This window comes from Cottoperca gobio, chromosome 11 (genome assembly GCF_900634415.1).
Source record: "Cottoperca gobio chromosome 11, fCotGob3.1, whole genome shotgun sequence".
NCBI lineage: Eukaryota > Metazoa > Chordata > Actinopteri > Perciformes > Bovichtidae > Cottoperca > Cottoperca gobio.
In genome coordinates this window covers 2,716,743-2,733,526 of record NC_041365.1, presented here as the reverse complement: position 1 = coordinate 2,733,526, position 16,784 = coordinate 2,716,743, and the positions used below count along the sequence as shown (strand labels likewise).

At 41.1% G+C, this 16,784-nt stretch overlaps 1 protein-coding gene across 1 annotated transcript in view; it reads right to left on the bottom strand.

Moving 5' to 3' along the window:
• Positions 1–5,139: 5,139 nt before the first annotated feature.
• Positions 5,140–16,784, bottom strand: part of csmd2 (CUB and Sushi multiple domains 2) — a 217,229-nt gene continuing 205,584 nt past the window's right edge. Inside the window, exons 63-72 of the mRNA XM_029443772.1 lie at positions 15,936–16,009; positions 15,270–15,381; positions 14,873–15,052; positions 13,398–13,463; positions 12,962–13,123; positions 11,706–11,818; positions 10,957–11,044; positions 7,902–8,034; positions 7,123–7,300; positions 5,140–6,511 (exon numbers count right to left, since the gene is read on the bottom strand). Of these exons, the coding sequence (XP_029299632.1) occupies positions 7,141–7,300; positions 7,902–8,034; positions 10,957–11,044; positions 11,706–11,818; positions 12,962–13,123; positions 13,398–13,463; positions 14,873–15,052; positions 15,270–15,381; positions 15,936–16,009 (1,088 nt within the window). The 3' untranslated portion in view covers positions 5,140–6,511; positions 7,123–7,140. The remainder of the gene's footprint in view (positions 6,512–7,122; positions 7,301–7,901; positions 8,035–10,956; positions 11,045–11,705; positions 11,819–12,961; positions 13,124–13,397; positions 13,464–14,872; positions 15,053–15,269; positions 15,382–15,935; positions 16,010–16,784) is intronic.

The window sequence follows — 16,784 nt, the reverse complement described above, 5'->3', positions numbered from 1 at the left end:
TGCTGAGATTTGGGGCTTAATCTAATATCTTCTGAAGCTCAACAACACAGCCTGACCTCCTTATATATTGTGACGCTTAAAGCAAAAGAAAACTACAATTATGGCTTAAGTTTCTTAAATATTACCTAAACTTTGTTTCTAGTAGCATAGCTTATGCTTTGGTTACTCAGTGTGAGAACATGCACATTAGTAATTGGACTTTACCTTGATGGAGGAAATATCACATTACTGCACCTGCTGTGTAAACACTTTAACCAGGTTAGCTCATTAGGAATTAAGGCAGACGTTGGGAGTAATATAATCCAATGAAGACTTTCATTATTTATCAATACGTCAAATTACTGTGGCATGTAATGTATCAGATTTGTTTTCCCTATTGGTGTTGTGCATACACTACATAACGGGTCAGGTCAGAGGTCACTGAGTGTTTCTATTGCAGCGCTGCCAGCAGTTGTAGAGATGCGTGTCATTTCGTGCCGCCAATAAGATGTTTAATAATAATTATGTTAGGGACGTAAGTGAACCAATTGGCAAAACAAAAACTAATATAAGAGCCGTTTAATGGAACTCGGCCATTATTAAATCTATTATTTACACTTGTGACATGAAGGTCAATGGGATATACTCAAAACATCTGACCTGACACCCTATAAACTCTTGTTTTATAACAATGTTGACTGGAAAATAATCGAAATAACGCAGTATACTGTTCCACAAAGGCCGCTTAAAACGGTCAAATCTGGAAGTTGCCACAACGAGTTGCTAGGAACATAGAAAGGACTTTACCCACAAACTTACTAATGAGTTTACAAATAACGAGCGCAGCGCAATCCTGGTGTAAACCATGTCCCCCCCCCCCCCCACAATGAACGTGACATTCATCTCTCCGTCTTACTTGTGCCAGAGAAGTGATTGAACAAATATCTAATCCAAGAACGGTGAAGGGAGATCACTGTGAGACTGCAGGGTACGCAGTACGTCTCAGGTGGACCTCGACACATGTACAAAGGATGCGATGCTTGTATACCACATGGAGGAATATTAAACTCCACCATGACAAGTGGAAGCAGATATCTTGAGCTGCGCTGGGTTGTGTACGATGCCATTGCTTATTACTCCCAGGAGGGTGATAGCACACGGTTGGCTAATGGACTCTGGGCAATAAACGCATTCAATAAACACTCGGATGGAAAGTAGGTTTTATATTTTATTCCAAAACCTTCAAAATAAGTTTCAAGTTCAAGAAAGTAGAATAAGCTTAGACACAATGCAAAGCATCATATACAGACGGATAAAATACATTTTATATATTGCAGACAAGCCATGGTGGGTCTTACATATGTACAGTATGTATGTAAACTTTTATGTACAATCTTTTTTACATATACAAAAAGCCTTGTTTGTATTTTTCTTTGTATATATTTATATATATATATTTATATATAGAGATTTTTCATATACTCCCCACTAGCATTTGTACTACAATAATGAAAAAGAAAAACATTTACATATGTGTCAATCCATTTTTTTCTTTTTATATTACAAATGTATTTCCATAAAAATATATCTCTGTACAAAATAAGGTTTTGTTTTTTTTATTCGTTAACATATTCTCTTTTTTCAGAGACACTTTCCCTCCATCGTTGCTCTCTGTAGTTACACGCAGTCTGCTCAAGTCCACGTTCTTTACAGGTAACCCTTTTGGTTTACAGCAACTTTTACTGTTTTGTTGTTTTGTCGAGGCGTTCAAGAGCCATGTTGATCTCACGTCGGCGCTATGTGTTGTCATGAGTTTTAATCTCATTTAGAGGCTGAGTGGAGAGATCTACTGGGCTGGCATGAAAGAAAACGAAAACAAAAAAACACACATGGACTTTTTGCCATGATAAAAATACAGGAATGTAAAGTCTCTGGTAATAAAAAGCAGCTCTCTGTAAATATCTTTGCTGTATTATACTCTGGATAAATTTGACATTCTGTTTTCTTCCAAAGCTGCACACAAACAGCGGAACATTTGTGGGAATTAAAGATATTGAACACAGTATAATAGAGAGATCAATTCTGAAGTGAAATGAAATACATTCAGTAGTTTTTCCAGTGATCTGATCCCAAGTCATGGAACTACCAGTCCACTCCCGTTTACACTTACAGAATAAAAATCATTGAAGCTTTAACACTTTTCGAAATAAATCTCCTCACCCTCTTCCCCCCCCCCCCCCATGCTCGAGTCCACTGTGCACGCTGAGATGGGCTGAATAGTGGAGGCAAATTGCGTGGAATGAGCCTGGAACAGCGTGGCGGGAGATGGAAGATTATAAATGACAGCTGATGCAGAGTATGTCACGCGGACATGACCGATGGGGGGTTGCTTTTGTTTTTAAATACACACTATACACGTTTAAATACTTGTATACTGTGGCCTGTGCTGAAGAGTGAGCGCACTAGCTGCAGAAGGAAATGGAAAGCTTTTGGTCCTCAGTGAACTCTAGTGGAACTCAAAAGTCTATAGCTGCTTTTTCTTTCATTATAGAAGAGATGGTGAGCAGGGAAGAAGTCAGAGCTGTGTCTGGCTGATAACCAAAATGAACCTTGGATGATCAGAGTGTCTGTCTTAAAATATGCAAAGAAAGAACCAGGAAGTAGCCGGGCCGGTATGGAGAACGAGTCTCTTCAAACTCTTATAGCACGGCTCCATCCACAGCTCACTGATCTACATTCTCATAACTTCCTTGTCACATAAAAAAAAAGTATTTCTAAAGATGTAGCGCCCACTGAGTGAAAACTACCAATTCTGTAATTTTGCAGAATTGCCAGCATGAATTTTTTTTTTTAACGGTTCCAACTAAACCAAGCAACACGGAGAACTGATGGAAATCATTTCATCTTAATTTTGCCTCATTCTGATTTGGCTGAATTTGAATAACTTTCTTTGGTTGAAAAGGCAACACACACAACTCAAACACTCAAAGTTCAAGACATTAATCTTGCGCACCAAAATACAGTACTAATGAGCTCATTGCTCTTTTAGGTAAATCAAAAAAAAGGGCAGAAATGAATAGTTTCTCTGACATGATCCGAACAAGCTCAGTCTCTCCTCTAAACATCTAAAACACAGGGGCGAAGAGCTCCTCGTCTCTTCAGTAGGTGTGTGTCTGGTGTCTGTGTGTGTGTCTGTGTGTGTGTGTGTGTGTGTAAAAACAATCTAAATAAAGAGAGGATGATGTTTGGAACTCCTGAACACAACAATAGCTGCTTCATCATATCATGAAGTCGTACCAAGGCACTATAATGAATGGAAACTGCTCGGACCTCTTCAAACCATTTCTGAATTTCTTGAGACTCAGCCCTTGTTGGTAAAAACGATCATAGTTGTTATAGTTGTGTGAGCTTATGCTTGTGTGTTATGCTTGTCTAAATCTGCAGTCTAAGTCTAGCCCATTAGAATCTCTTCCATCTAGGGAGTGGGGGGTGAGGAGAGGGGGGGGGGGCATCGTGTCCTGTTGCACCATCTAATCACATTTGTTTGTTTAATACTCGACGCAGCTTAATACAGCAGTTTGGTAAAGTGTGCTAAACGTTGCCAGGGGAGAAATGAAAAGACCACTTCACAAAGTGGCCTTAACAGAAACTAACGGGAATGTGATGAAGCCATCGACTGCTCAAATATTTGGAGCGAGAATAAAAAAACAAATGAAATGCACGAAGCAACGGCCACATACAACTACGAGAACTGAGTTACAGCGCCTTCAAGATAGTGCAACTGCTCCTCTTCCCGTGAAATCTCCAGGGTAATTCAATCGTTTCCTTTTCCATCAATTCACGACCGGAGCAGGCAAGGGGCAATATTCTATCTGTACTGCCGAGATAAGCGAGAGCTTTAAAAGTAATAAAATTGTAAAAGCAATTACCGACCCACAGTGAAACTAATTGAAGGAACAATACAGTGATTGGTTTCAAAGGCCTGGATTTCTGAGGGAAATGATGTACTGTAGGTGACTTCATTAAAATACCTGTTGGTATTGGAGGTTCATTTTGACTGTGAAAACCACTGTGTTGCATATATATATATATATATATATATATATATATATATATATATATATATATATAATTTTCCTGTACAAGGCAAATCAATAACTATTGATGTTTTGGACTGCTTGTTTTTAGTCAAACATCACATAATTAAGTCCTGCTAGCGATGATGGTAAGGTGAATACAGGATTCGATATGGGTTCGATAATGAAGCAAAGCAAAATGAAAGAAGATTGCATGTCATGGGTCAATTTGCTGCGGTGAAATTCGAGCACCATTCACCCGGCTCAGCATCCACAGGACACACAGGTATGGGGGTAGTAAGTGGCAAATATCTCGGAGCAGAATGTTTGAAATCCAGTAGTTTTCTTTCCCTCGACTCCACCGCTCGTACACATGTTACACACAAAACAAAACAAAAACAAAAACATTAATGTTCGAATGTTTCTCATCAGCATGTCGCACACCGGCCGAGGTCGAGTCCTGCTGCTCTAGATGATGACAGTTCCCTGCTGTGTCGCACTTTCAAAATATTTTGGGTGTATCGCTCCCCAGTTGCCACAGATTTAAGGAGTGTTCGCATTTGAGGCATAACGATTTTTTACCATTTAACATATTTACCATTTCCAATTTAATGCATGGGAGTAATCAGTATGCGGGCAACTCCCCTGCTCTCAAAGCACCGAGGAAAGCATTCTGCAAAGTATCCATGACGAGCGAAGACGAAGGAAAAGACCTGAATGTAATCCAGGGGGAACACATCATGGACTCATCCATTCTTCAGGCTCAAGCGCCTTCACTGGTACATTTTGAGGGAGTTCAAACATGGCCACACTTTGATCTTTGTTTTACAAAAAGGCCAAGTTTAGGGAGTCCATACTGCATCTCTAGAAAATACAGTACGTACCATCAAGCTGTAGGAACCTGTGAGCCGGGCCAGACTGTGCCACGTCTTGCTCTGTGACTTGCTTGGTGCTACACATTTTGTTCTGCTTTTTTGAAAATGAAGGCCTAAAAAAAAGAAAGAGATGTGGTCCCAAGGCGTTTATATATCCATGGAAATATAATGTATTGCAGTTTGACCCAGCAAATGTCTTTTTTTTTCTCCTCAAAGCGACAGTGGCAGAAAAGTCGTATCCAATCCAAATTTAAAGGAAATTTGTCAGTGTTGCCTCTTTTACATTTTAATTTGGGTGCATCAGTTAGAGAGTTCTTCTTTCCAGGCTTCTCCAGACACACGCATGTGAAGTGACTGCACATGAATCACTACAAACGAAGAGGAAGCGGATGAAAGTTGGAACTAGAGACTGACACTGCCTTTAGTTTCCTCAGTGGATCTATACATTGTCAGCGTTTGCTCTGGGTATCTTTTTTTTGTTTTTAATTGGTGTTCAGAGCGTCCAGGTATAGTGCTTATCCTGAACCCAATCTCAAACCTCAGAATTTCTTAAAATAAAAATAAATGTGGTGAAATGTTATCAAAGTATCTGTCGTGTGTTCGGAGGAATCTTTGGGGCCAGAAGAGACGGGTGGTATTTTGGGTAGATTGCAGATGCAGCCGCCACAACTGTGTGCAGAAACGCACACATGCACACACTCTCTCCCTCTCACATATACACAGTAACTCTCTACAATCTAACTAAGTGCTTTTTTTTCCAGCAGCCTTAGCTACCTTTTAACCCCTGCTCTGGACACAGCTGCCTCCGCAAGCACAATTTCATCCCTGCTTCAAAAAAGAAGAGAAAAGAGTCAAGCTCAAAAAGTAGTGATAGAATGTGTGTTTCCAACATGGCCTTCAAAACGTACTGAATTTTTAATTCATCCTCAGCCAGAAACTTGAGGCCTTCGATGAAACCTTTCAACAGCCTCAGGAGCAGACAGTCGGGATACAACAGGGTTCCCAATTACTCATCACAGAAAGCAAGCAGTGTAGAAAAGAGAGCATAAAAAAAGGAACAAAGAAAGCAAATGGAAAACAGAGAGCAGAGTGAACAGAAACAGTCCACACGGTCTCTCTTTGACTCACTCAGAGCAACATGGGGCTGTCCGCCGTACAGTTAACTTGCACAGAAACCTCTGTTAGCTACAGGTCAATTTCAAGATTTAAAGTTGACCAAAAAAAAAATCCCTTTGGGTTTAGGCGGAGGGCGGTGAGAAAAGTCATCACAGCTTTACTTCCAGTAGAACTCCTGCCGACTGCAGATTCAGGAGGAAGCTTTTCCTCAAAATATGGAAAATGATCAAGAAACCATGTAAAGCTACAAAAAGCATTTTGTTGTTGGCAATTGTTACAGTCGTTGTCGTCACATGGTTTCTTTTTTTTTCTCGTCTGCTGCGGGTAAGAGCCTTTGCCACTTGAGATGTTTCTTGAATGTATTTCAGCGGATAAAATAATCTTCGTCTTGCCCTCTGCTCAAGGAACTATGGATGTCCTCTTCTGGCAGGCAGACAAAGATGTGGCGCACTTCTCCTCCCCTAACTGCATCATGGATGAATGCATGAATGCAAGGGGTGAAGGGTGTGTGGGGAACGGACAATACAAGAAAATGATTGGATCAAAAAGGGCAAAAAAAGAAGAGGAATCAAAAGGAAAATATATAGAGAAAAAGCAAAGAAAGATGGTGATATATACAAAGAGAAAAGGGAAAGCAATAACCCAAAGAATGGAGATGAAGATGAGGGAAATCACAGAGAAGAGAGGAGAAAAAAAAGCGTTAATGTAATATTCTCATCAGTGTTTAAGAAACAGAAACAAAACATATTCTGTGTGTTTTAATAAAGTATATATAAACCGAGCCATATTTATTAATATGAGAGAAGCAGATCAAAGGAGTTGCAACAGGGACAAAAAAAATAAAATCCAATTTTCTATCCTATTCTAGAGGGACGGTGTAAAAGGGTTAGTTTGTAACTGGATTCTGAGAATCTGTGTCGTGTTGCTTCAGCAGTTTTGATGCCTTGGATGTGCGATTTGCCACAAGGTGATAACTTCATCTACTTTCAGAGAATTGTGGATCCAAGGATGCCTGAAACTCTAAGTCCTTACTTTATCACAGATCCACATGACCTGGTGTAGTTTTGGATTCTCACCTCTGGAGGAAGCAGTTGCTATACAGCTGTGCACACTGTGCTGACTGTGAACTCTGTCTCGTTGGCCATGATGTCAGTGGGTTGGATGTTGCGGTCATACATCGGGTTCTCGAACGTAGCTCGTCCATTAGTGTTCTCATGGCCCACGTAACCATTGAAGGGGACTTTGGGTCTTCTCCTGAAATGTAACAAAATAATAAACACTGAGACTAAGTTTTATTTTCATAATTGATTCATCTTTTCTAATTCTTAGTGATTATGAGAGAAATATCTGCAAATAGTGAAAAACAACTCGAGGTGACATCTTTAAACGTCTGACCAACAGTATAAAATCTGAAATGGTAAATATTATCACATTTGAGAAGCTGGAACCAGACGTTGGCATCTTTGAGGAATAAATGATTTGAATGGATTATCCACTTTCTATATTTTGTCAATCCATTTTTGGTCCAAAGGTTTCAGCTCTAATATGTATTTGTCTCTGCTGATTTGCAGTCTGTGTCCCTGCTATGAACCAGTTCGCTTTCTAGGCAGGGAGGGGAGTTTTCTCTCCTTTTGAGGTCAACATATGCATATAGTGGATTAAAAAAGGGAATGTATTTTGAAGGGTGAATGCAAATGTATCTTATAAGAGACATCAAGCAAGATGCTTATCTGACAACAGCTGTGAAGAGGTGAATTACACCTGGACTAAAAATGCTTGCTTGTATATATCAGGACTAAAGTAGTGATATAATGTAGCTTGCAGATGATGAAGGTGCTGAAGGTGTGAAGCTTACCTGTGTTTGTAGAGGTACAGAGCAAAGCCTGCAATGATCATGGCTATAAAAGGCACTAGGATGGCTGCCGCCACTGAACTGCTGTTGGACGCAAAGTTGTATCCTTGGTTGTCTCTGTTGGGATCTAAACTCCCTGAAAGAAAAAGGAAATCGAGCCCTTGCTTTAGCATCATTCCAGTACAATACTACTTCTGCAGTAAAGCCCATAAATAACACAGTTAAAAGAAACAAACTATCTTCCTCACCTTTCGACCGAGAACTTGTGATAAAAGTTCAAGGCAAATAAACAACAACAGCAGAACAGTGAAATATAATAGAAACATAACGGAGGGCTGTCAGGAAGGCTCCACTTGTATATAATAGACCGAGCAGACAATTTTTTTACTTTGCTTTATTTCCATTTCTCCCCCCTGGGAACGTCAAATTCCATTATCCTAACAATGACTCCTAATTACTGACATCAAAGGCCGACAGCTATTAAGTCATTTCAGATTCATTCTCCAATTTAGGGAGGTGTGTGTGCGTGTCTGCAACAGCAACAGTGGAGGAGTGACAGCCCACCTGTTCTCCGCAGAATGCCAAAAAAGCTGCAATAAAGGACGAGTGACAAACAAGAAGGAATTCAATTAGGGGGGGGGGATTCTGTGGTGTTTGCCAATCAACCCCCTGCTGTATGAGCGCGAGCACACAAACAAACTGCACTCGCAAAGTTACACCACTTCTAAAATCAAACTAAATAAGAAAATCTGGACAAATTGAGTAGGATTATTTCCAAGACGTAAAAAACCCAACCACCATCCACTTTTCTCTCACACACACACACACACACACACACTTAAACACGCATACACATGAATGTCCTGGCACCAGCCCCAGCCCTCTGTATTTGCTCAATCAGTGAGCTGTGGCAGGCTGGTGGGGGGGCGGTTTCTGCACCTGCTGTTCAAGCACCTCTCTTATTACAGCAGATTTTCACATCCACTTTCACTATGTTCACACAACTTGTACCGTGCACACACACACACACACAAACACACACACACACACACACACACACACACACACACACACACACACACACACTTAATCTGTGTTAACACCAACTTCAAATTGGTCAACTCCATCCATATTTCTGTACATAAACTTCTGCTCTTCACTCTGCCTTGCAACCAACATGGAAGCCACTCCAATCTGGGATTTGCTTTTTAAAAGCTGCTGCATTCCTGTGAATTACTGTACGTCACCCTCACCAGCGTTAGCAAAAAGAAAACAGCTAAATCAGCAGCATGAGCATTATCTGCTTTACCGTTTGCATAGATAATATAAGATCTATGTCCCATATGGAATAGGGAATATAAAATATACTTGAAAAGTAACGTTATGTCTCATGACATGACAGTTTTTGCCTTTTTCCTTCATGTGTTGCATCCCAACCTGAACCCTGTTCCACGGGGACTTTCTGAGAGGCTAAGGTTGTCAAAGCTAAATGACTTTATTTAATTAACCACCACTGATGGCTGATGAAGGCTTTCATACTTGGAGAACACACAAGTACATATTCAATCTAATGTATATCAGCTCACTCTGCAATCTTGTGTGTCCACTCAGGAGTGAGATTAAGTCTACCTTTTGGGGTTTTATAGAAACACTTGAAATGGGTGATGAAAACGGAAAGAATCATTTATCTCCCAAAACTTTTCTCTATCACTAAGCACATCTTAGCAGCTACATTCATCAATTAGTATGTTTTTCTACTTCCAAACACACCATGCTCACCTTTAACTGGATTGTGAGTGTTTGGCAGAAGTATATCAATGCTGTAAACTGGCAAACACCAAATATGAAACATATCATCCATCCTTTTTCAATCAACTAATTACAGCATCTTTTCAAAAATGCACCAATTGAAATGCACATCAACACATTGTTGGAATCCTCACAGTGTTGAGATTGAGCTTTTGGACTCAATTTCCCATGATGCTTTGTGTCAATACCTTCCCTCACTTCCTGCAAGCTGACTTCACTTTTCACAGGTGTGAAAACCAAAACACAGTCGTGTGTTCTCTCTCCTTCTGCACTGCTCGTCTCTCTCCACGGACCTTGTGCCACTGCGGTTCCCTGTGAATATCGCCAACTTCTACTATCAAAGACTTCTGAAGTCCTTCAACCTTTACTAGTCGGTGCTCCAATTGAGGCGACTTGGTGTAAATTAAGTCATAGTCTTTTTGAGCTGATGCACCGACTTCATTGTAGTGCCAGTTATTAACATTATGATTTTATAATACCCCAACATAATGGAGATACTGGTGTAGCGGTGTTCCAACAATATGTATCACATCTATCACATGTTTCTCTCATCGACTGTAGACAGAAGAGTGGGGAGTGTTTGCAGCTGTAGGTGCATCAAACCATGGAAATAAATATCACACACACACACACACACACACACACACACACACACACACACACACGGTCTAAGGATTGGCTGAATACAGACTGTAGCGAGGAGGATCACAATGGTGGGATTTATAGGTCACGAACATGAAGCAGAATATTTGCCTTTTGAAAGAAATGTCTATATCTACGACAGCATAGCTGAAGACGATGAAGGAACTAAAGAATGTCACACAGCAAAGAATGGATGATATTTACTGTATCAAAACTGCAATATGTGGGGTTACCTGACATGGCAAAGACCGCAACGTCAACAATACACTAGCCACAAACTCCAGAATGTTTTTGAAAGCTGTGTGTGTGTGTGTGTGTGTGCGCGTGTGTGTGCGTTTGGATGTCATTTTTCTGACTAATAATAACGTTTCTGAACCGTGTTAGCCTCTCTGTGAATGCTGGATTTACAGCCACATTCTCCACAAGTGTTTTTGCATTTCGCTGTGAAAGAACTTGCAGCAAAGCTAAAGGACGCTACACATATTTTAAGTGAAAGATCACTGTGATAGAAATCTAGACGACAGGAAACAAGCGCAGACATACAGTCGTCCTCTAGGAGATCGCTTGGTCACAGTGGTTTCTATAACCAAGTGGACAGCTCACTCACCCAGTCTCTGGAGACCAAATTGGCCAAAGCCTTTTCCTCTGACAAATCCCTGGTACACAAAGGAGTTGGATGAAGAGATGAAGGACACCTAGGGAGAGAGAGAAGAATGGAAGACAGACACTTTATATGTCACATCCAGGCTTTACAAAGGAAAGTATCATCAAAGTGTCAGCAGCGGGTGCACGCAGAAAATGAAATATGTCAAAGGAGCTGAGAGGTGCTCTTATAGCTGACATTTAATATGATGTTTTTCTGCTCAAGAGCACAAACATAAACACACTCAGCCGCGCTGCTGCGCACACACACGAGGATGTTACACAAAAGGAATACTCCACTTTGCACAGCATGCTTGTATGTAAACACTCAAGTGCTGCATGTGAAGCATGCGCATAAAAACCCACACAGACACACACACACACACACCCCCACGCACACACACACAGTGACCTGCTTTTTTAATTATATCCGGAGTGGGTGTGCATTAGAGGTGCCTGCGGTTGGGGGATAATACGGGATAGAGGAGTGGAGGGGGTCTGTCGACTTCTGATTACCATGCAATGATTTAACTGACATTTTAATTAAAGAGAAAACTCTTGGTGGGCCCTCCATCTCCCCAGAGTGACAAGGTTAGTGTGTATGTGTGCTCGTGCATATTTCAAAAATAAAAAGGTGTGTGTGAGTGTGATGTGACATCTCTGCAGTTACAAAGAGACGTGCTGTATTGAACCTGACCCTGGACTTGCACTTACATGTCCGTCTAGGGCCCAGTTGTCGATTTTGAACTTGTTAACAAAGATCTCCACAGGGCCTCGGATCTGGTGGACCTGGAGCAGCAGCTGAGCTTCCTCCTTTTTATATGTACCTACAAGAAAAAGGTTTTGAAAAACAGTTATTTCGGAGCAACTGCCACACTTACACCGACTGAAAAGGATTATGGGATATATCTACACACACAGGAATTCAAAAACTAAATGATACATCCTCTGGTCATGGCATCACCCCACCATGTTGTGTTGACTCTGCGTCTTGCAGCCCTTCTTTGTTATTGATGACAGAAAGTCTCAAATACAACTTTAGTAGCAATAGAAGCATCACAATTGCAGCACACACCGGGAACATCTAGAGCATTTGTTTTTATTACATGCTGTATATTCTCAACATCCTTTTAAATGATAGCTTGCTCTCAATTATCCATAGAGGTTAAATCAAGAACCGTGTTCATTTATTACTTTAGAAATAAAATGTGTGAGCAAACACTTCACATTGTGGATTCACCTTTCATTTTCCCAAAGATGAAAGGATGATGTCACCAAATTTGTCAAATGAATGAATCTCATTTCACCTATTTATTCACTTAAGGAAGTGTCACCTCGTGCAACATTGTGGCTCACTGAGGAGGTTTTAAGATTCTGGACAACAGTGGAGGTCTATGGCACAGATGAATGAACTGTCAGGCTTCGGCTTCACACACAATACGCGTTACGCAGGATCAAATATAACCATAGAGTATAAAGAGATCCTTCAAATATATGATTTATTAAAATGTATATGTGACATGACTTAAAATAATGGAATGTAAGTTGTATATTGTGCAAACATAACAAGACTGTGGCAATTTGTAGCTGTAAAAAATATGTTTTACTACAAGTGAGAGTGAAGTGTCCAAAGCCTGTAACGGCGTGGACACTTCACTCTTCTGTACCTGCACACTATCAATCTTCATCACAGTGTAGTAAAACATATCCGAGCCTTAATGATCACAGCTGCACGGTGATTATGCCACAAGGAAGAAAAAAATAAAAAATGTCTGCAGTAACAGCAGCCCTGATCTACTCCATGCAGGGACTGCACTGTTTCCTTGCTCCTTGTCATCATTGTGATTTATCTGACATTGTCTGTCTAGATAAAAACCCAGTGGGTCTCCGGTATGACAATGAAGTCATGTGAGTATGTGTGAGACTTCTTTGATGGTCTTGACAGTGACTTCCGCCTTTGGAGTACCAACCTGCCAGTTTCAGTTCCACTCCGCTGTGGTCGATGAGCGTCCCGTTAACCCGGTTGCTAAAGGGTTCATAGGCAGTGATGCTGAGCATAGCCGGCTGCTTCTTTCCCAGGTACTCATAGGATCCCCTCCAGAGAGAGTTCTTAGCAAATACATCACCAGAGACTGAAAGAGGCAAAAAGGGTGGAGATAGAGGATATTTTTGTCAACAACAAAGTGCGATGTGTCAGGTGACCTGAGGACAGGAGATAACTAAGTGAAGTCAGATAACAGGGTGAGAGTTAAACCGGACACATACTGTCATTTAATTACAAGTGAAGGAAAATTAAACTTGTTTTTGATGAAGAAGTCAAATCTACAACATCTTCAGATTCTCAATGAGAAGCACAGACACACAGAATAGAGACTTGCAGCGTCTGTGAATGTAAACCTGTGTTACCTGGTAATTTGGAGGGTGGCTCCTGCACGGTCCCCACGGGGCTCTGACCACTCGGGCGATTATCCGCTGAAGAACATAAAACGGAATAAATAAAAAGTAATCATTTCCAAGTTTATCCTGTAAACATGTACAGTGTATGCCTCAGGAAGTAAACATAGAAGGTAATTGTTTTTCTTTTTAAACAGCCCTAAGGTCATTGCGGTAGGAGGAATGTCACCATCAGCACTTCCTGTCCAGCTCTACCATTAATAACCACTGCAGTGGACAGAGCGAGGGCTGTCTGCGACAGGACTTGACTCGTGCTTCAAAGAGCAGCCGGGCTGTCCCTGAGGGGCACCGGCTAAGTCAGAGACACAGTTTCACGGCTTCAAGGGAAACACTTTAATAATGCCTTACTGCTCACACAGGGCCGAAGGACAACACCGCGGTAGTAAACACACACCCACTCAGGCAAACAGAGCCAAAAGGGATTCACACGCAAATACAAACAAAGACAGGTATACTGATGGTAGTTTATGAGCATAAACATCACCTTGGATAAATGTATACAGACACAAACAAACACATATGCACACACCCTCCCACAAGCCTTGGACTTTATTAGCTGCCACTCGTTTGAGCTTCTCTCCCATCACTGCACCCACAGGTGCCGTTAATATCCTGTATGTGCAAAGCCCAGTTCTCTTTCATTCCTTCAGTCTTAATGGCATGGCCTTAAAAATACCCACCACCCTCTATATTTCAGCAACGACTTGACAAGGGAATCATCATGCAGATGTCCCATTTGAGTACGTCTTTCTCTGTAAGCTATTAGCATTTGTCTACCCGCGGTAATTGTGTGTCGAAGGCTCTATTTTTCCTATATGTATTTAGGTCAATGCTTGGGGGTGTCTTAATGGCAGTCTATTTGTCTGCTAGACCTTGTTAACGCTGCCTCTCCATTTATAGGAGGTACTTCTGCTAACCTAATCAATGGGATGCATTGGCCTAATCAGGTTCTTCACCCTTGTTAATGTTTCAAAGTGTGTGTGTGTGTGTGTGTGGGTGTGTGTAATTCCATGCAGTAGCGTTGTGTGATGGATGGGCCATCCTACCCTGGCATGTGTCTGGGAATAAGCAAGTGTTAAGACAGCTACTCATCAACATTAGCCGATTCCCCAATTTTCCAACCCGAGTCACCACTGAATCCTGCATCAGCACAGCTCCCAGTGGTTTCCATAGAGAATGCTAATGGCACATTGTAAATGTGAGGTCAAGTGTTGTAAGTGTGTAATACATCTGTGTGGGTAAGTGGGTGGCCATGTGCACGCATCTGTAGTCCTGTGAGGTTTAGTGAATGTATCTATGTGTGTGTTTGTGTAGAAATGTAGCCGTGGCAAAAGCAAAAAGGGTGAAAGTGTATGCATGTCTTTGCATATTTAATATCAAGTATTTCTCCATGTTCCCGTATGGTTGTAATGTAACCATGTTTATACCTGCACAGAGAGGTTGTTTTCCTGTCCAGCTCCCATCGGACCTGCATGTCCTATGCTCTGATCCTCCGGCCAAGTAGAAGCCGGGCTGACATGTATAGATCAGTGTGTAGCCAAGGGATGGCAGTTCAATGGCTCTCACATCAGACTGGGCTGCCAGCTCAGGCTGGCTGCAGTGGTGGGCTGGAGAGATGGAGGGAGAGAAGGATTAAAGAGACCAAAGTATAAGAGATTGAGAAACAGGTTAAAGTTGGGACGAGGAGATGACAGGGAGAGGGATCAGAGGAGCAACAGATAAGAAGGAGTGATTTTGAGTAATGCAAACTTTTGCTCAACGTTAAGTTTTCCACTTAACAATACAAATGTTCTTCTTTACAATATGAACAGAGTGTGTACTTACCAATGCACTCGGGTTGAAAACCACTCCAAGTGAGGATGGGCAGGCAAGTACGGGAAATGGAGCCCTGAAGTAAGTAGCCCTTTCTGCAGTTGAAGAACACAGTGCTGCTGATCTGGAGGGGGACGCACATGAGCTCGTGAGAACGTGGACTGGACAATGAGCAGAAATGTTCTACATAACAGCAAGAAGATTTTTGCACAAAGAAAAGGCAGTTTAATTAAATGAAATTGTTAAAATCAATTGTTTTGGGGCTTGCTAGTCCAAAAAGGTGATAAGCATGTTATTAAAAACTTCAGGTCGGTAATTGCTTATTTTTGGTGTCATTCGGTTTGGTTCGCTTTGGGCTCTCTTCTCTATTCTTTGACATTTCATACACTAACAATTGAAAGTGAATTAATTGAACAAAATATCAGCAAACTAATAAATAATGAATAGGTGGAGGCTTCTAAACACATATTCAGGGAAACTAAATTATGCTAATAGCACTGACTGTGGCACAGTTTTAATGTGTAAAGAATAACTTTACTTTCTCATAACCTCAATATTCATTGATTCAACCTTGAAGTCCACACTGTGGCAGAGGTACAGTTAGAAAGAAGCAACACGTATGACTACATAGTTTTCAAAACAAGCAAACAAGCAAACTTTAATGAAACATGTTCACACCTGGTAGCCTTGAGTGTTGTTCTGACTTCCAAAGAGAGGAATGCCAGGGTCTCCACAGGTAGTGTGAGTGGGATCTGAAACACACACACACACACACCAATTCTGTAATTCTGTAAGTGTGTGTAAGGTCCCATCTTACATAAGTCTTCCACGACACATAGATGTATAACCTTAGTGATATTGTATAGTATGAGAAATAACTTTTTTTTTCACAGATCTGGTGTGAAATTCTGTGAAGAACAAACATGCATACATTTATAGTACACGCACACGCACACACACACACACACACACACACACACACACAAAACAGCCACAAGAGGCCAGTCTTTCCAGGGAATTCATAGCAACTAAAAAAGGTGTTTGGAGATTCATCTTGTTTTTTAATCTATTACGTACCACTAAATCTTAGTTTGACCTTTCCCACATGCCAGGCAACATGGTTTTTCCAACAGGGGCTAAACAAAGCGGCTGATAAATGATGCACAGGAAGTGGAGTTAATGGTGACTTTTGGCTATAATGAATTAATGTTTAAACTAACTGTTATGGGGTCAAAGGGACGGCATGCGTGCATATTTTTAAAACACTTTAAATACCACAATGGACCTAAGGGCTGGAACAATGCACGGTACTTCATTCGCAGTTTCTTTCGGACCACAGAGTGTGATTTCCTTGAGTACTTCTAACTACAGCATCCAAATGTAACTCAAATGTTATTACTCTTCCTTGTTTAAGGAAGCGTATTGCTTGGGGGATGTTTACTGCAGCAACGAACAATATTTCTGATGACACGGGCAAAACAAAAGTGTGAAATTTGATACTGCAGGTTTCGTAAGGATGTTTCGCCA